General features: G+C 40.8%; 1 protein-coding gene across 11 annotated transcripts in view; it reads right to left on the bottom strand.

Moving 5' to 3' along the window:
* Window positions 1-20,146, bottom strand: part of LOC133487608 (nesprin-3-like) — a 281,178-nt gene that overhangs the window by 162,650 nt on the left and 98,382 nt on the right. For all 11 annotated transcript variants that reach the window (XR_009791407.1, XR_009791406.1, XM_061794488.1 and 8 more), the window contains one exon: window positions 11,711-11,839. Coding sequence is in view for 9 of the 11 variants with exons in the window: in XM_061794488.1 (XP_061650472.1) it covers window positions 11,711-11,839 (129 nt within the window). In the remaining 2 variants the exon portion in view is untranslated. The remainder of the gene's footprint in view (window positions 1-11,710; window positions 11,840-20,146) is intronic.

Below are 20,146 nucleotides of genomic sequence, written 5' to 3'. Positions count from 1 at the left end.
TATGGCTGCAACACGTTCCAAAAAAGCTGGGACAGGGTCATGTTTACCACTGTGTTACATCACCTTTTCTTTTAACAACATTCAATAAACGTTTGGGAACTGAGGACGCTAATTGTTGAAGCTTTGTAAGTGGAATTCTTTCCCATTGTTGCTTGATGTACAATTTCAGTTGCTCAACAGTCCAGGGTCTCTGTTGTCGTATTTTACACTTCATAATGAGCCACACATTTTCAATGGGAAACAGGTCTGGACTGCAGGCAGGCCAGTCTAGTACCCGCACTCTTTTACTACAAAGCCATGCTGTTGTAACACATGCAGAATGTGGTTTGGCATTGTCTTGCTGAAATAAGCAGGGGCGTCCATGAAAAAGATGTTGCTTGGATGGCAGCATATGTTTCTCCAAAACCTGTATGTACCTTTCAGGATTAATGGTGCCTTCACAGATGTGTAAGTTACCCATGTCTTTGGCAATAACACAGCCCCTTACCATCACAGATGCTGGCTTTTGAACTTTGCGTCCATAACAGTCCGGATGGTTCTTTTCCTCTTTGGCCCGGACGACGCGATATACACAATTTCCAAACTGGTCAACGTACAATTGCAAGGAATTTAGGGATTTCATCATCTACGGTCCATATCATCATCAAAAGGTTCAGAGAATCTGGAGAAATCACTGCATGTAAGCTGCAAGGCCGAAAACCAACATTGAATGCCCCGTGACCTTCGATCCCTCAGGCGGCACTGCATCAAAAACCGACATCAATGTTAAAGGATATCACCACATGGGCTCAGGAACACTTTAGAAAACCAATGTCAGCAAATACAGTTCGGCCCTACACCTGTAAGTGCAACTTGAAACTCTACTATGCAAAGCAAAAGTCATTTATCAACAACACCTCGAAACGCCGTCAGCTTCTCTGGCCCCAAGCTCAGGGATTTCATCATCTACGGTCCATAATATCGTCGAGAGAATCTGGAGAAATCACTGCATGTAAGCGGCAAGGCCGAAAACCAACATTGAATGCCCGTGACCTTCGATCCCTTAGGCGGCACTGCATCAAAAACCAATATCAATGTGTAAAGGATATCACCACATGGGCTCAGGAACACTTCAGAAAACCAATGTCAGTAAATACAGTTCGGCGCTACATCCGTAAGTTCAACTTGAAACTCTACTATGCAAAGCAAAAGCCATTTATCAACACCCAGAATCGCCGCCGGCTTCGCTGGGCCCAAGCTCATCTAAGATGGACTGATGCAAAGTGGAAAAGTGTTCTGTGGTCCAACGAGTCCACATTTCAAATTGTTTTGGGAAATTGTGGACGTCGTGTAGGAAAAGAACAGATATTATGGACTGTAGATGATGAAATCCCTAAATTCCTTGCAATTGTACGTTGAGGGATCATTGTCCTTAAACTGTTCCACTATTTTCTCCTTTTATACCCAATTATAGCACCCACCTGTTCCCAATTAGCCTGTTCACCTGTGGGATGTTCCAAACAGGTGTTTGATGAGCATTCCTCAACTTTCTGTCTTTTTTGCCACCTGTCCCAGCTTTTTTGGAACGCGTTGCAGCCATAAATTCCAAGTTAATTATTATTTGCTAAAAACAATAAAGTTTGAACATTAAATATCTTGTCTTTGTAGTGTATTCAATTAAATATAGGTTGAACATGATTTGCAAACCATTGTATTCTGTTTTTATTTATGTTTAACACAACGTCCCAACTTCATTTGAATTGGGGTTGTACACACAGCACCCCATATTGACAGAAACAAATTTAATTGTTGAAATATTTGCTTATTTATTAAAAAAGAAAAACTGAAATATCAAACAGCCGTAAGTATTCAGACCCTTTGCTGTGACACACATTTAACTCTGGTGCTGTCCATTTCTTCTGATCATCGTTGAGATGGTTCTACACCTTCATTGGAGTCCAGCTGTGTTTGATTATACTGATTGGACTTGATTAGGAAAGCCACACACTTCTGCTGCACTTAAGGTTCTTAAGAGCACAGTGGCCTCCATAATCCTGAAATGGAAGACGTTTGGGACGATCAGAACCCTTCCGAGAGCTGGCTGTCCGGCCAAACTGAGCAATTGGGGGAGAAGAGCCTTGGTGACAGAGGTAAAGAAGAACCCCAAGATCACTGTGGCTGAGCTCCAGAGATGCAGTCGGGAGATGGGAGAAAGTTCTAGAAAGTCAATCATCACTGCAGCCCCCCACCAGTCGGGGCTATATGGCAGAGTGGCCCGACGGAAGCCTCTCCTCAGTGCAAGACACATGAACGCCCGCATGGAGTTTGCTAAAAAAACACCTGAAGACTCCAAGATGGTGAGAAATAAGATTCTCTGGTCTCATGAGACCAAGATAGAAATTGTTGGCCTTAATTCTAAGTGGCATGTGTGGAGAAAACCAGACACTGCTCATCACCTGCCCAATACAGTCCCAACAGTGAAGCATGGTGGTGGCAGCATCATGCTGTGGATGTGTTTTTCAGCTGCAGGGACAGGGAGACTGGTTGCAATTGAAGAAAAGATGATTGCGGCCAAGTACAGGGATATCCTGGACAAAAACCTTCTCCAGAGTGCTCAGAACCTCAGACTGGGCCGAAGGTTCACCTTCAAAAAAAGACAATGACCCTAAGCACACACCTAAAATATCGAAGGAGTGCCTTCAGAACAACTCAGTAGTGACTGTTTTTGAATGGCCCAGCAAAGCTGTTAAATATATTTTAGAAGTTATCATTTATTTGCTTAGCTTGCATTAATATTATGGACGATTTTAGAAAGGAAGATGTCTCGCCTTCAAAAAGATGACTCAGCATCATCCGATGGAAGGGTGCCTGGACCAAGGACGTGATCGGATGTGGTCGGGGACGTGACAGGTGTTGGTCCAATGTTTTGTGTTGTGTCTTATTGCTTAGAACATTATGTCTGGAAAAACCCTCCTATTTTCAAATATTTTGTGTTGTGTCTCATTGCTTAGAACATTATGTCTGGTAAAACCCTCCTATTTTCAAATATTTTGTGTTGTGTCTTATTGCTTAGAACATTATGACTTGTAAATCCCTCCTATTTCAAATAAATGCAGGAGCGACGGGAGAGATTGTTTAGAGCGTGTTGAGAGGCTGTGAACTGAACAATCGTGTTGAGAGGCTGTGAACTGAACAATCTCCCATACGCCCTCCTCATGAGAAATAAAAACCAGCGTCTTCATTCCTTTTGTGCATTTTTATTGGTGTTGGGAGGGATAGATCCAACATTTAATTGGTCCTTCGAGCCGGATGCCAATACACCCGAGAATTCCAGTTGTGGAGCCGACATCCAGTTAAGAGACCGTGGCCACGGCAAATGAGACCCTTTCCGGGACTGGTCTTCGTTCTTCTCAACTGGGATCTGAAGGTTGACGACAATCCACAGGATTGAAGACGACTTTGGTGAGTTAAATTTTAAAAATGTTTTAGGAAAAAGGATTAAAAGAGTGAGTGAATTGCGCAACGAAGAAGTCTGCGGCAGAATAAACCTTGTGTAATACTAGTCACTGGCAAGTGGTAAGAGGGACGGCGGAGTCCGACATATTCCGCGAGGACGGCGGAGTCCTGTACGTACTTAAATTCCGTGTTTCTGTGTTTCCGTGTGTTTATAAAAAACGTTACTAATATCGTGTGAATGTGTAAAAGTATGAATGTATAAGACTGGATTGTAAGTGACAACTGGGTTTGGAAGCAGAGGCAAGAATCTTCCGCCCCGTTTGGGGTAGAAGCTTGAGGATTACCAAAACTCAGACATTTATTGTCACCCTGTCATTTTTGAATAAAGTCAGTATTTAGGTCACTCTAGGTGCAAATAAACTGACTTCCAAATTTACAAAAATGGGAATAAATAACAGTAAACCGGATCCAAAAGTAGGCCTAACGTGCAAAGATTGGAAATATGTTCAACTCCAAAACCCTTCCAAAATAGAACATTTAAACACGTGGATAACCAAATACGGTTTCACTGGCCAGCTAAATTCGCAAAAAATAGTTCAACTTCGAAACGAAATAAAGTGTAGACACAAAAATTATGTATCACAAATACAAAAAGATGGATTTGACGACCTACTGTTCTGGCTAAACATGGCGTCTAAAAGAGAAAAAGGAAGGGAGAAAAAGAAAGACAACAAATGAACAAAAAGAGCAGGAAGGTAGGGATAAAAATATGTTGTTTCAAAGACAGGAAGATGAGACAGGACCAATGGTAAGAATTAGCGAGAAAAAGATGATTGAAGAAAGGTGTAAAAAAAAAAAAAATGAGGGAACAAAAGCATCAGCACCCTTGTACCCGGTTTTGCCACCTCATGAACTTCCTCCAACTCAAGAGTCAGAAACTCAACGAATTTTACGATCAGGAGGGGTACAAATGAATTGGTCTAAAACTATGGGAGCATGTAGGACTGCATGTCGGGAAAAGATTCCAGGTTCCAAACTATCGGGACATAAGGCAATAGTTAGATCTGCAAATGGACAAATTACTTTTGCCATGGAACTTGAGCCTGTGTGGATTAGAGACCCACAGGGGAGAACTTGTAGAACGCCCATTTTCGAAGTCCCGGAGTGCCCTGTGAATTTGTTGGGAAGAGATGGCTTATTCCAACTAGGACTTGTACTCATTCCATCATCAAATGGAAATATTGTAGTGAAACGAAAACATGAATTAAAAAGAGAGGACCTCTATGTAACACTGGAAAGCAGAGAAAGTACATTCTATTACACAATCGATATCCCAGACAAACCACCGTTAAACATGGGAAAGGCCCTGTTGTCTGCAGCCTTGCAGCTTATCACAGAAGATAAAAAAATGTGATGAGCTGCATATAACTCTGTGGTACAAAAACACACAAGGGCCAGACCTAGTTACGACATGCGACACCTGATAAGATTAGTGTAGATTATCTGTACTCAGACAATGAAGCAAAAGTCGCGGCAGGAATTATTTTACCAGACAAATTAAAGGAACTGTATAAAAATACAAGTGTCCCACATGTTTCATTGTGCAAAGATTATGAGTCACAGTGGAAACATATGGGAACATTAGTAAAACAAGGACAGGAGACAGATGATTGGCAGCAAATAGAAAACAAACTGGAATACAGTGCATCAACTGGTCTAATTAGGAAGGCGATGTTTTGGACAATACAGGGTGATGAAGGGAAACACATGCAACCTGTTTGATTAGACCAAATGATCCTCACTGAAATTGATGAAGAAATATTTTAAAAAAGTTCCAAAAAAATTATGGTCCACGGGACCATTTGATGTAGGCCTTATTAAAGGGGCTTTACCAGTGCAAATTAGACCCAAAACAGAATATAGACCAGGGATTCGTCAATATCCGTTAAAACCAGATGCACATGAAGGAATCAAACCGGTAATAGAAGCACTAATTAAGGCAGGAGTTATCGTGGAGTGTCCAGAATCACCATGTAACACACCCATTTTTCCCGTAAAAAAGGCCCCACCTTCAGTCGGTTGGCGAATGGTGCAAGATTTACAGGCAGTAAATTCTGCAGTAATACAGAGAGCAGCATGCGTACCAGATCCACACACATTGTTAAATTCATTGAAACCAGACGCTACTGTGTTTACAGTGGTGGACGTAAGTAATGCTTTCTTTTCTATACCAGTAGAAAAGAACAGTCAATTTTGGTTTGCATTCATATTTGAAGTAAAAAAATATACATTTACTAGATTACCACAAGGTTACTGTGAAAGACCAACCATTTATTCACAAGTAATGAGAACAAGCATGTCTAAATTCACTCCCCCAGGAGGGAGCCAAATTTTACTATATGTAGATGATGTGCTGCTGGCATCTCCAGATGGAGAGTCATGCATCAAAGATTCATTGGCCTTACTGCATCATCTAGCAGAAGAGGGAAATAAAGTTAACAAAAAAAATTGCAATGGTGTAAAAAGCAAGTCAAATATCTAGCCCATAATTTAAGTGTAGGAGGAAGGACTATATTAGAAGACAGAAAAGCTATAGTCTTAAAAGCCCCTAAACCACAAACAAAGAAACATATGTTGTCATTTTTAGGTCTGACAAATTATTGTAGAGCAGAAATTGTTGCACCATTGTCAAAATTGATGTATGAAACAAACCTTAAAATGACATCACCTGTTCAAAGGAATACAGAGGCAGAAAAGGCCTTCTGTGACATTAAACAACATTTGGTGTCCAGCACTGCGCTGGCCCTTCCAAATTATGATAAACCATTCATTCAAACGGTAGATTGTAAAAACTATTACATGACCTCCGTACTTAAACAACAATACGGTGATAAGCTAAGACCAATAGCTTATTTTTCGACTAAATTGGACAACGTGACGTGTGCATTACCGCATTGTGTCAGAGGAGTTGTGGCAGCTTCGATGGCAGTAGAGAGCAGTTCCACGATTGTGTTATTTCATCCATTAACTCTTAAAAGTCCCACATACAGTGTCTGCTCTCCTATTGCAAACCAATATGGCATTTTTATCACCTGCAAGACATTTATCTTGCATGGCCATCTTGCTGTCACAACCACATTTGACTGTTGAGCGATGCACAACCTTAAATCCAGCCACACTAATACCCTTACCTGATGAAGGCACGCAGTATTATTGTCAGGAATAGGCTGAACAAACTGCTAAATGTAGAGGTGATTTGAAAGATCAACCATTAAGTGATGGACAGGTTCTATATGTAGATGGTTCTTCGAAAAAAGATGAACTAGTTAAGATAAAACAGGATATGCGGTGGTAACTGATACTATTGTGCTAAAAGCTGAGTCACTACCATCACATTACTCTGCCCAAGCTGCTGAATTAGTAGCATTAACCGAGGCATGCAAACTAATGATAAATAAAGATGTTACAATCTATACTGATAGCCAATATGCGTATTCCACAGTTCATGTGTTTGCGCAATATTGGGATAACAGAGGAATGATTACGTCAACAGGGAAGCCAGTAACACATGCTGAATTACTTAAACAATTATTACAGGCAGTGCAACATCCACGAAAAGTGGCAATTTGTAAATGTTTTGCACATACATCCGGCACTGACAAGGTTTCTAAAGGAAACGCATTTGCTGACAAAGCCGCGAAAGAAGCAGCCTATAAACCATTTTTAGGTTTAAAAAAACTAATTGAACAACAAACCTTATATGACCAAACACTAAAAGATATGCAACAACAAAGTCCACAACAAGAACGCAATAATTGGGAAAAACAAGGTGCAAAACTACAAGATGAAATTTACATTAGCACAGAAGGGAAACAAATACTTCCAAAAAAACCTATTTAAATGGGCTGCTATATTGAGCCATGGTGTGTCACATGTCTCAACTGGAGGGATGGTGGCACAGATACATCGACACTTTACAACCTATGGTTTCAATTTATATTCAAATAATTATTGTAGAGCATGCATGATCTGTGCACGACATAATCCGCAAGGGCAATTGCAACCTACTAGAGGTAAATTCCCAGTGCCTACATACCCTTTCCAACGCATTCACATGGATTACATAGAATTAAGTCAAAGTGAAGGAAAGAAGTACTGTTTGGTTATCATAGATGCATTTTCTAAATGGATCGAATTATTCCCAACAAAATCACCTGATGCTCTGACGGTGGCAAAAGCACTATGTAAAGACATCATTCCAAGATATGGCATACCTGAAACCATTTACAGCGATAATGGGACTCATTTTGTAAACCAAATAATCAATAAAATAGGAACCATGTTCCACATCAATTTGAAAAACCATTGTGCTTACCACCCTCAGAGTGCAGGTCTAGTGGAAAGAATGAATGGGACAATAAAAAATAGACTGAAAAATGTATGGAAGAGACAGGAAGGTCATGGACACAGTGTCTTGGCCTCGTTAAAATATACATCAACATTACAAGCACCACAGGTTTAACACCTTACGAAACATTGTTTGGAAGACCTTATAGACTTCCGTTGTTTAAACAAAAATGGGAACTTGATGACAAAACAAACTTCGCTGATTACATGAGAAAGTTGTTAGAGAAACAAAATGATTTAAAAGAATCTGCTGAAAGTAAACATGTTTCCCAGCAGGAAACCAAGTTGGTTGGACCGGGAGACTGGGTCCTAATTCGAAGCATCAAAAAGAAGCACTGGCATTCACCAAAGTGGGAAGGACCGTATCAAGTGTTATTAACAACACCAACAGCCCTAAAAATAGCAGAAAGAAATATGTGGGTTCATTTAACACACTGTAAAAGAGTCATTTCAGCTGAGTAATCAAATAGGGAAGGTGAGCAAAAGTCTGATAACGGAGCGGGAGCAGATGTGTAGATTCTGAAAACGCTTGCTGGTCAGTGAAGAAAAAAGACACCAACCCGTTTAGTGAGAATTCAGCAGAATGGGACACCCACGTTGGTTACGAGATTCGATAAGTGGTTACGTAGCAACTTTGGCTACTATGGTGTTGGTTTTGTTTTTGTGGTACATGGGACGTCCCACCCTAAATGATACAACCCATTTTCTAGATAGAAAATCACCTACCAACTGGACCAATATGACGAACCCAATAATACAACATTTTGAATCATTAACTTGTATCAAAAGGAGTACAGCTGATGATCAAAATTGTGGGCATGGCCTCCAAACGCGGCAAAACGGTTTAATATTTTGTGCCCCCCAAAATCAAGCTGCTTTAATCATAATCCCATATGCGGCGCTCACCAATGATGCTCAAGAGAATGGGCAGAATTGGGGATTTGGATATGACTGGTATGCAACTATAGGCTTTGGATGGGAACACCTCATTGGTAAAACAGGTTATGATTGGTCCAGTTGGTAAAAAAGAACAGCAACAGAACATAGAAAGAAGTTTAACCTAAGCAAAACTGCCCATAGTTTAATATTGAAATACAAATCAAGTCACCCAATGTGTTTGATGGTGAGCTTGTGGGCATATTCTGGCGGAAAAGATCCCCACTTCCAAGTAGCATTGTGTTATGGGAACCATGTTAAACCAAAAATGCCATTAAAAACTTCAAAGAAAGGTGGATATATTTTAATTGTTAACAACATAACTACTGATGATTGGTTCCTTGTTTTCACAGGAGTTTCAGGACAAAATAACAATTGGTTACTATTGGTGGAACAAGCAGCAAATGTAGCGAGAAAAGATTGTGTGGTTTGCATGGGTCCCAGGCCTTTGTTGCCCATAGTTCCAGCACAATTATTACAAGATTGTATTATTCCATTAATGAACGCTACTGTACCAACTGAGAGATGTAAATCATGGGATCCTATATATCCCGTAACAGAAGCAGATAAACACAAACCGATGTTTTCTACTTTAGTAGCACCAAATAATTTCACTTGTATAAACATGATTAGTAAAGGCAAAAAAATAGGACCACTGAACGACACACAGTGTAAAGTAACCTTAAAAGTCGGACCAAATTTTATGCCAGTATCACGGAGCGACATCTGGTGGTGGTGCGGAGATGATAGACATCGACGCCATAGGTGTTCCTCGTGGGGTGCCAAATCAATACAAATTGGCTGACCAAGTTGCAGGAGGATTTGCGTCTTTCATATGCTGGTGGTGTACGATTAATAAAAATGTTGATAGGATAAACTATATCCACTTCAAAGTACAGAGATTAGGAAATTGGACTCAGAGTGGGTTGGAAGCTGTGCATGAGCAGCTCAAGGCTACCTCCCTAATGACGTTCCAGAACCGCATAGCTGTCGACATGCTCCTCGCAAGAGAGGGAGGTGTTTGCGGTATGTTTGGAGAACAATGTTGTACATACATTCCAAACAATACTGCTTCGGATGGCAGCTTGACCAGAGCCATCGATGGTCTACGGACCCTCAATCACAAGATGAAGAACCATTCTGGGGTGGACACCTCCTTGTGGGACAGCTGGATGGACGTTTTTGTTAAATACAAAACCCTAATTTCACCAATATTGATATCAATTGCTGTTTTTGCAGCCATTCTGACATTGTGTGGATGTTGTTGTATCCCATGCATTCGGGCATTAATCAGTAAATTAATCACCACAGCCATAACCCCCATGGAGAACCGTATGGAGCTGATGTATCCATTACTGTAAGATGATAATGATAATGATGATGATTTTGCTTTAACCGATTTGTTTCCTGATACAGATGATTACGATGTTTAAACTACAACATTCATGTATAACAAGTTTACTCTGAGTGTAAATGTATTTGTTTCGTAAAAATGATTCTACAGTTAAAAATCGAAATGAAGTGACTGTAAGATGATATGAGAATTTTTGCAAATACATGATAAACAGGAGGGAAATGTTAAATATATTTTAGAAGTTATCATTTATTTGCTTAGCTTGCATTAGTATTAAGGACGATTTTAGAAAGGAAGATGTCTCGCCTTCAAAAAGATGACTCATCATCATCCGATGGAAGGGTGCCTGGACCAAGGACGTGATCGGATGTGGTCGGGGACGTGACAGGTATTGGTCCAATGTTTTGTGTTGTGTCTTATTGCTTAGAACATTATGTCTGGTAAAACCCTCCTATTTTCAAATATTTTGTGTTGTGTCTTATTGCTTAGAACATTATGTCTGGTAAAACCCTCCTATTTTCAAATATTTTGTGTTGTGTCTTATTGCTTAGAACATTATGACTTGTAAATCCCTCCTATTTCAAATAAATGCAGGAGCGACGGGAGAGATTGTTTAGCGCGTGTTGAGAGGCTGTGAACTGAACAATCTCCCATACGCCCTCCTCATGAGAAATAAAAACCAGCGTCTTCATTCCTTCTGTGCATTTTTATTGGTGTTGGGTGAGATAGATCCAACAAAAGCCCTGACTTAAACCCAATTGAGCATCTCTGGAAAGACTTGAAAATGACTGCCCACCAACGTTCACCGTCCAACCCGACAGGACTGGAGAGGATCTGCAAGGAGGAATGGCAGATGATCCCCAAATCCAGGTGTGAAGAACTTGTTGCGTCATTTCCAAAAAGACTCATGGCTGTATTCGCTCAAAAGGGTGCTTCTATTAAATACTGAGCAAAGGGTCTGAATACTTATGGCTGTGCGATATTTCAGTTTTTCTTTTTTAGTAAATCTGCAAAAATGTCAACAATCAAATTTTTTTTCTGTCAATATGGGGTGCTGTGTGTCCATTAATGTGGAAAAGAATGAGCTTAAATGATTTTAGCAAATGGCTGCAATATAACAAAGAGTGAAAAATTTAAGGGGGTCTGAATACTTTCCGTACCCACTGTATGTTGAAAAGAAATTGATTCTGATGGAAGGGCACCTTTAAGTCACAAACTAATTCTCACACGCTAAATTTCCATTTGAATGATTTGTTGACGATGCTGTTCAACAAGGCAGCTTTAAATCAGCCTTTGCAATTATTTAGAATTATTATCTTTTGGCTTGCCCTGAGTGCCATGTAAGCAAAATATTTTCACTTGCGTCGACTTGTCCTTAACGAGCTTGCTGCAGCGGTCCAATAGACAGACTCCATTTGTGCGCACGCACGCACGCACGCACACACACAGATATAAGATATAACAATCATCACATGGGTGGCACATCTTTTGGAAATGGGTTTGCAAATCTTGCTAACAAAGAAAACCTCACGCTTGGACAGAGATAAAGGTGTGTTTGGTTGGCATATGGTAACTCACGCTTAGTGTGTCCTGTTGCATCTTGAGTTCTTTTCCTTTGAGTCTAGCTCTCTTGGTGCGAACGATCTCTGAGAGGAGTTCGTCCTCTCTGCACAACCATGCCTCAAATTCTCTCCTCCTGGACGCCATCTGTAAACATCAAAGTCAGCACATATAAGTCGAAAGACCACGACAAGATCAGGGCAAGATAGAGAAAAAACAACTATTGATTAGTATGAGTAAAGACGAGAAAAAATATTAAAAGAATAAATATATGGAATTACAACAATAAGGGCAAAGCAAAGGAAATAATTTCAATGAGAGAAAAGTTGTCATTTTGTGAGAATATAAGTGGGTGAAATTCTGACTGAACATTAAAATTCTCACACAAATACACTTTACTACTCTAAGATGCAATTTACTTCCCACATAAATGCTACTACTCCAGAGATGCTATTTAACTCATTTAGTCCGTATAACTGAGCGATACCACACTTTTAGGATTCAATGATACCAATACTTTTCCCTTGCAATTTCATCAATATTATACCAATACAATTCGATTTAAATTTATGGTTTATGATAACTTGTATTAGAACTAATGAAATATGAAAAACGTGTGTTCCAAATGTTAAAAAAAAAAAAGTTAGAGTAAAACCAAGATTACATCACAATTTGACTATTTTCATTTCAAAGGAAAAATGTGACTTTTGCAAAGATGAAAAATGGATAGTATTATTTCCTCATCTTTCTTTTTATGACTTTGAGCCAGAGATTTTCAACTTAAGTAAATTTTACGTCTGTTTTTATGTTTATGTCATCTTCGGAGACATTACGTGACTTACTTACACAAGAGAAGACTTGCTAAACATAAGGGAGTCTACTCCGGAATTTCTTTTAACTTTTACATTTTTTTTCTCTGAGTTACTAACCGATGGATTGGCTGTGATCTACGGCACATGGAGGCGACGCCACAGGTGGAAGCGAGCCGGAGTGCAGGTCAAGCTCCGGAAGAGAGGATTCTGAATGCCGCTCCCATCAATACACCTTGCAAATCTACACTCTCTACCCAATAAAAAGGACGAGCTTCATCTTCTCACAAAGACCAGTAAAGACTTCGGACTTTACGCCGCCCTGTGCTTCACGGGGGCATGGCTATGTGAACGCGTTCCTGATGGCGCCGTAATGCTTCTGGGCTTCCAACTACACCGAGTGGACCGCGTCACGGAGCTATCGGATAAAACAAAAGGTGGCGGAATATGCTAGTATATGAACAAAAAATGGTGTACAGACATCTCTGAGCTCAACACACACTTCAGCCCAAACTCTGAGTTGCTGTTTTTGAACTGTAAGCCACGCCACACGAGTTTGCCTCTTTCATCCTCGTGGGTGTCTACATTCCTCCCCAGGCTGACACGAATGCTGCACTGCTAACGCTCGCTGAACAAGTAAATGAACTTGAATAAAAAGCAGCCAGATTCACCCCTCATTATTCTTGGGGACTTTAACAAAGCTAAACTCAACCACAAACTCCCTAAATACAAGCAGCACATCAACTGTCCTACCAGGGAAAATAACATTCTAGACCACTGCTATACCACACTAAATCAGAATCATCTTTATTTGCCAAGTATGTCCAAAAAAAACAAGAAATTTGTCTCCGGTAGTTGGAGCTGCTCTAGTACGACAACAGACAGTCAATTGACAGAGAACACTTGTGAGACATAAAGACATTGACAAAAAAAAACAGTCACTGAGCAATAAAGGGTTGCTAGTTGTCTGGTAGTGCTGGTACATTTGTTTTTGCAATTGTGCAAAAGATGCAGAGCAGTTCGAATTACTAATATTGAAATAGTTCGGTGCAATGACCATTGTGCAAAGGGCGCCGAGACGCATACCGTGCTACACCCGGGCAGTTCTGGGCTCATCTGATCAGTGCTTAATTCACTTAATGCCAACATACAGGCACAAACCTAAATGTGCAAAGCCTATGGTGAAAACAGTGAAGTGGAGCAATGAACCAAAGATGGAACTTCAAAGTTGTTTAGATTGCTCAGACTGGAGTGTCTTTGCAACTTAAACTGACAGCCTGGATGAATATACGGACAGTGTCACATCCTATATCAGTTTCTGTGAAGATGTGTGTGTACCAACAAAGACATATTTCGCATATTCAATAACAACGAGCCATGGTTCACTGCCAAACTTAAGCAAAGTCACCAGGCTAAAGAGGACACCTATCGGAGTGGGGACAGAGCCATGCACAATCGCAGCAGAAAACACCTGACAAAAGAAATTAACATCGCAAAGAGAAATTATGCAGAAAAGCTGGAAAAAGAGTTAACTGCCAACAACTAAGTCAGTCCAGTGAGGGTTAAAATCGCTAACCAACTACAAGCGACCATCCCCCCCAAGCGGGGAACAGAGGACTAACTGACGATTTGAACACCTTCTAATGCATATTTGAAAATGACACTTTCAAACCCCACATCCACCCAGCCGTACCACCAACCACCATGGTACCTCTGACTTCTGCGTTGATCATTCATGAACAGGATGTGAGACGCATCTTCAAACTACAAAAGATCAACAAAGCAGCAGCCCCAGACCTACGCGGACCAGCTCGCTCCAGTCTTCACACAGATCTTCAATAGATCTCTGGAACTGTGTGAAGTACCACACTGTTTTAAATGCACTATCATCGCTGTCCTCAAGAAACCTGCAATTTCGGGTCTGAATGACTAGAGGCCTGTCGCCTTGACATCTGTGGTCGTTTAGTTATAAGAACGCATCGTGCTGGACCACCTCAAGAGCATCACAGGGCCCCTGCTGGACTCACTGAAGTTTGCCTACCGATTAAACAGGTCTGTGGATGACGCAGTCAACATGGGACTGCACTTCATTCTAGAACACCTCGACGGTGCGGGGACCAACTTTCATCTCGTCTGTCAGCAGTGGTTTTCGCCTCGGAACTCTGCCATAGATGCAATTTTTGCCAAGTCTCTTCCTTATTGTAGTGTCATGAACACAGACCTTAACTGGGGCAAGGGAGGCCTGCAGTTCTTTCGAAGTTGTTCTGAGTTCATTTGTGGACTCCTGGATGAGGCATTGCTGTTCTCTTGGGGTAATCTTTGTAGTCCGGCAAATCCTGGGAAGGTTAACCACTGTTCCATAATTTTTCCATTTGAGGTTCATGGCTCTCCCTATGGTTCGGTGGAATCCTAAAGCTTTAGAAATGGCTTTGTCAATCACTTTATCTCTTGACTGTTCTTGAATTTGTATAGTCCATGTCATTTTGTTGCAGCTTTTTTAGATCTTTTATCCGACTTGATTATGTCAGACAGGTTCTGTTTAAGTGGTTTTCATGATTGAACATATCTGGAGATAATCAGGCTTGGGTGTGGTCAGTGAAAAATAACAAAAAGTTGTGATTGGAGACAATTTCTTCATGATTAAAAAAGGGGGGTAATTACTTTTTCTACACAAAGGCCAGGTAACTTTGAATAGTATATTTCCCTTAAAAAATGAAATCACCATTTATTTTAAAAACAGCATTTAAGGTCTCCTGGGTTATATTTGTCTGATATTTACATTTGCTTGCTGATCTTAAACAAATGTGGAAAATATGCAAATACAGTGGCTGAAATATTTAAGACGTCACCATATATTTCCAAAGGTGCTATTGACATAAAAAATTCACCAGATGTTGGGAACAACCCAAGTAACCCATAGATTCAAACAAAGTAAAACGAATTAGCTCAGAAATTAAGTAATAATAATGTGAAATGACACAGGGAAATAGTATTGAATACGCCAACTGGTATTTATTTAATACTTTGCACAAAAGCCTGTGTTTGCAATGACAGCTTCAAGACACCACCTGTATGGAGAAACTAGTCGCATGCATTGCTCTGGTGTGATTTGACCCATTCCTCCACACAAGCAGTCTTCAAATCTCGAAGGTTCTGTGGCTTCTTTTATGGACTTTTGAGTTTCAGTTCTTTTTCGACTGGATTCAAGTCACGTGATTGACTGGACCAGTATAGCAGCTTTATTTATTTTATTTTTTTTAAACCGAGAGTTTCCTTGGCAGTATGTTTTGGATCATTATCCTGCTGAAATGTCCACACATTTCATTTTCATCATCCTCGTACATGGCAGAAGATTTTTGTCAAGAATGTCTTGGTAAACGACAAGGAAAAACATCTTCCAATAATTTTTCTCATCATAGGGGTCTTTGGAGCCCTGCTTTGTCTGGTCCCTCACCTCGGACGTTTTTGTCGTGGGTGACCCTACCAGGGGCGTGAAGCCCCAGACAACTTAGCTCCTAGGATCATTGAGACACACAAACCCCTCCACCACGATAAGGTGACGGCTCCAAAAGGGGCATTATTTTTTATTTTTTTTAAAGCATCAGCAGCCTTTGTCTCCTCCTGGAGCAGTCACCTTATCGTGGTGGAGGGGTTTGGGTGTCCCAAGTTGTATGGGGCGTCATGCCCTTGGTAGAGTCACCCATGACAAACAGGTCCTAGGTGAAGGACCAGACAAAGCACGATCAAAGATCCCTAATTACAAATATGGACCTTGACTCCAATGAAGGTGTAGAACCATCTCAACGAAGGTGTAGAACCATCTCAACGATGATCAGAAGAAAAGGACAGCACCAGAGTTAAATATACAATGACATAAGGGCCTGAATACTTATGGCTGTGTGATATTTCAGTTTTTCTTTTATAATAAATAATAAAATATTTCAACAATTACTTTTCTTTCTGTCAATATGGTGCTGTGTGTACAACCCAAATTCCAATGAAGTTGGGACGTTGTGTTAAACAAATAAAAACAGAATACTTATGGCTGTGTGATATTTCAGTTTTTCTTTAATAAATCTGAAAAAAAAAAAATAAAATCAGTTTTTTCTGTCAATATGGGGTGCTGTGTGTACATTAATGAGGGGGGGAAATAAAATAATTTCAGCAAATGATTGATTAAGTATTAAATACTTATTTCAGCCGCTATATATATATATATATAGAGAGAGAGAGAGAGAGAGAGAGAGAGAGAGAGAGAGAGAGAGAGAGAGAGAGAGAGAGAGAGAGAGAGAGAGAGCGAGAGAGAGAGAGAGTTTTCTCGCCCACCTGGGCGGTATCTCTTTTAAACTCAGGTCCTCTACCAGAGGCCAGGGAGCTCGAGAGTTCTCAGCTGTTCCCAGAATTGCGCTCTTCTGGAGGGAGATGTCTGATGTTGTTCCTGGTATCTGCTGTAGCCATCCTCCTATCTCGGAGGTTACTGCCCCCAATGCCCGGTCACTACGGGTACCACTATTGCCTTCATCATCAGCATTTTCTCTAGTTCTTTCTTCAGTCCTTTGTATTTCTCCAGCTTTTAAAAAAATAAATGATTGCAATAATTTTCTCACTAAATATCTTTCCAAAGGTGCTATTGACATGAACATTTCACCAGATGTTGGGAAGACCCCAAGTAATCCATTAATACAAAGAAAGTCGAATAAATAAGCTTAGAAATTAAGTTATGTGTAATACAGACACAGGGAAAAAGTATTGAACATGCCAACTGGTCATACTTTGTACTTTGTACAAAAGGCTTTGTTTGCAATGAGAGGTTCAAGCCACCTCCTGTATGGAGAAAGTAGTCATATGCATTGCTCTGGAGTGACTTCGGCTGATTTCACGACAAAAGCAGTCTTTAAATCTTGAAGGTTCCATGTGCCATTTTAACAGCTTTATTTTTTTATTTGAAACCAGTTGAGAGCTTCCTTGGCAGTATGTTTTGGATCATTATCCTGATGAAACCCTCATTTCATTTTCGTCATACTCGTAGATGGCAGCAGATTTTTGTCAAGAATGTCTCGGTAGATTTTCCCATTCATCCTTGTTTCAACAATGCGAAGTTTACCAGTATCATTTGCTGAAAAGCAGCCCCACACCATCATGTTCCCACCTCCGAACTTCTGGTGGTTGACTGGTGGTGGGGAGGAAGATTAAGAATACAAAGGCAGAGCAGAGAACCATGTGGTGGAAGCTGAGACAGGAAGAGTGTTGTGCGGCTTTTTGGGAAGAGGTGAGACAGGCTCTCTGTGGACAGGAGGACCATCCAGAAGACTGGACCACGACAGCCAAGGTGATCAGAGAGACAGGCAGGGGAGTACTTGGTGTATCGTCTGGCAGGAAAGGGAAGAAGGAGACTTGGTGGTGGAACCTCAAAGTACAGGAGATCATACAAGGAAAGACGTTAGGTAAGAAGTGGCACACTGAGAGGACCAAGGAGAGGAGAAAGGAATACATTGAGATGCGACGTAGGGCAAAGGTCGAGGTGGCAAAGGCCAAACGAGGCACATGATGACATGTATGCCAGATTGGACACTAAAGAAGAAAAGGATCTACAGTGTTCCCTCGCCACTTCGCGCTTCACGTTTTGCGGCTTCAGTGCTTCGCGGGTTTTTCCAAAATATTCATAAAAAATAAAAATAAAATAATAAATAATAATAAAAAATACAGCCATATCAGCAGCCATATTGCAGAAAGACGCGTTGTTTCATGTTGATGCGCGCATGTCTGTACATGCCTGTACTGTACAGGGACTCATACAAGGCGCCGACATCGACCAATGAGAGCACGAGTGGATTTATGCCCCTGCGATAGCTTCCTCCGGGGTGCCCAAGAGGAAGAAGATGACGACCATCAACGAAAAACTGAAACTTTTAGATTTGATCAAAGAGGGCAGAAGTTACGAATCTGTGGCACGCCGGTATGGCGTGAATGAATCTACAGTACGGTACATCACGAAAGAGGAAGCAAACATCTGCAAAACTGCTTCAATAAGGAAGCGAAACGTGTGGTAACGCCGCGTAATAGACGGGGTTATGTCCTTGTACAGGGGAATTTTGAAGCAAAAGAAAAAACAAGGACAACAACTACCCATCACCATGTTTTTCTCCAAGGTAAAACCCCAGCGACACCATCAGCGCCTCCAGCAGAAGAGTCTCCGAGTGAACCTAAAGCCTCTACAAGTCAAGTGAGAGCCTCTCCTCCGCCACCAACGCAAGCCTCTTCGACTCTCTCAGAAGGCAATGTTGATGAATGTTAATTACTGTATAAGGTTTTATAATTAAAGATTTAAGTAAATATGTGTACTGTTGTAATCTTTGTCTCAAATTTAAAAAAAATAGTCTTTTAAACTGGGACAGTCTTCACATATTTGCAGATTTAAATTTGATTTATAAAGTACTGCATGATTTGGCTCCAGCTCCTCTGGCTGAGTTCATTACCCAAAGAAACAGCTCTGAGCGTGTGACTCGAGGCTCTGTCAGAGGTGACTGTGTCATTCCTCTGCGCAGGAGCACTTTCAGTAAGTCAGCCTGGTCAGTGAGGAGCGCTGGTGAGTGGAACTCAGTACCTGAGGAGGTTAAACTGCTTACAGCATACAAGGCCTTCACAAAAAAAAACTGAAAATGTGGCTAGTTAACACCTCTCGCTGCCAACACTAAAAGACATGTTATGATGTTCTCATGTTATGATCAAATGATTTGTGGTTTTATTTTTTTTAGTATAGTGAGTCTTTGATTATGTATACTGTATTATATTGTCTTGTAGATGTATTTTACTGCTTTTTTACATCATGGCCAGGGGACTACAGATGAAAACTAGCGTTCTGGCTAATTCTGGCTTTTTGACCATGTGTTTTATGAAATTGCATTGTCCCCTTTCAAATAAACTGAAAAAAAATATGTATATATGTAAAGTATAAATACTGTTTACATATTTTAAACATTCTGGTACCCACATACATGAAAATTCCTAGGGGGGGGCAAATCCTACTTCGCAATTCTTCACCTTTTCGCGGGGGGTTCTGGCCATTAACCGTGAAAAACGAGGGAACACTGAATACAGGTTGGCCAGACAGAGGGATGGAGATGGGAAGGATGTGCAGCAGGTTAGGGTGATTAAGGATAGAGATGGAAATAAGCTGACTGGTGCCAGCAGTGTGCTAGCTAGATGGAAAGAATACTTCGAGGAGTTGATGAATGAGGAAAATGAGAGAGAAGGGAGAGTAGAAGAGGCAAGTGTGGTGGACCAGGAAATAGCAGTGATTAGTAAGGGGAAAGTTAGAAAAGGCATTAAAGAGGATGAAAAACGGAAAGGCAGTTGGTCCTGATGACGTTCCTGTGGAGGTATGGAAGCATCTAGGAGAGGTGGCTGTGGAGTTTTTGACCAGCTTGTTCAACAGAATTCTAGCAGGTGAGAAGATGCCTGGAATGGAGGAAAAATGTGCTGGTGCCCATTTTTAAGAACAAGGGTGAGGTGAAGATCTGTGGACTATAGAGGAATAAAGTTGATGAGCCTCACAATGAAGTTATGGGAAAAGGTAGTGGAGGTTAGACTCAGGACAGAAGTATTTGCGAGCAACAGTATGGTTTTCATGCCTAGAAAGACTACC

This window comes from Phyllopteryx taeniolatus, chromosome 13 (assembly GCF_024500385.1).
Source record: "Phyllopteryx taeniolatus isolate TA_2022b chromosome 13, UOR_Ptae_1.2, whole genome shotgun sequence".
Classification (NCBI taxonomy): Eukaryota; Metazoa; Chordata; class Actinopteri; order Syngnathiformes; family Syngnathidae; genus Phyllopteryx; species Phyllopteryx taeniolatus.
This window is presented reverse-complemented; position numbering and strand designations above follow the sequence as displayed.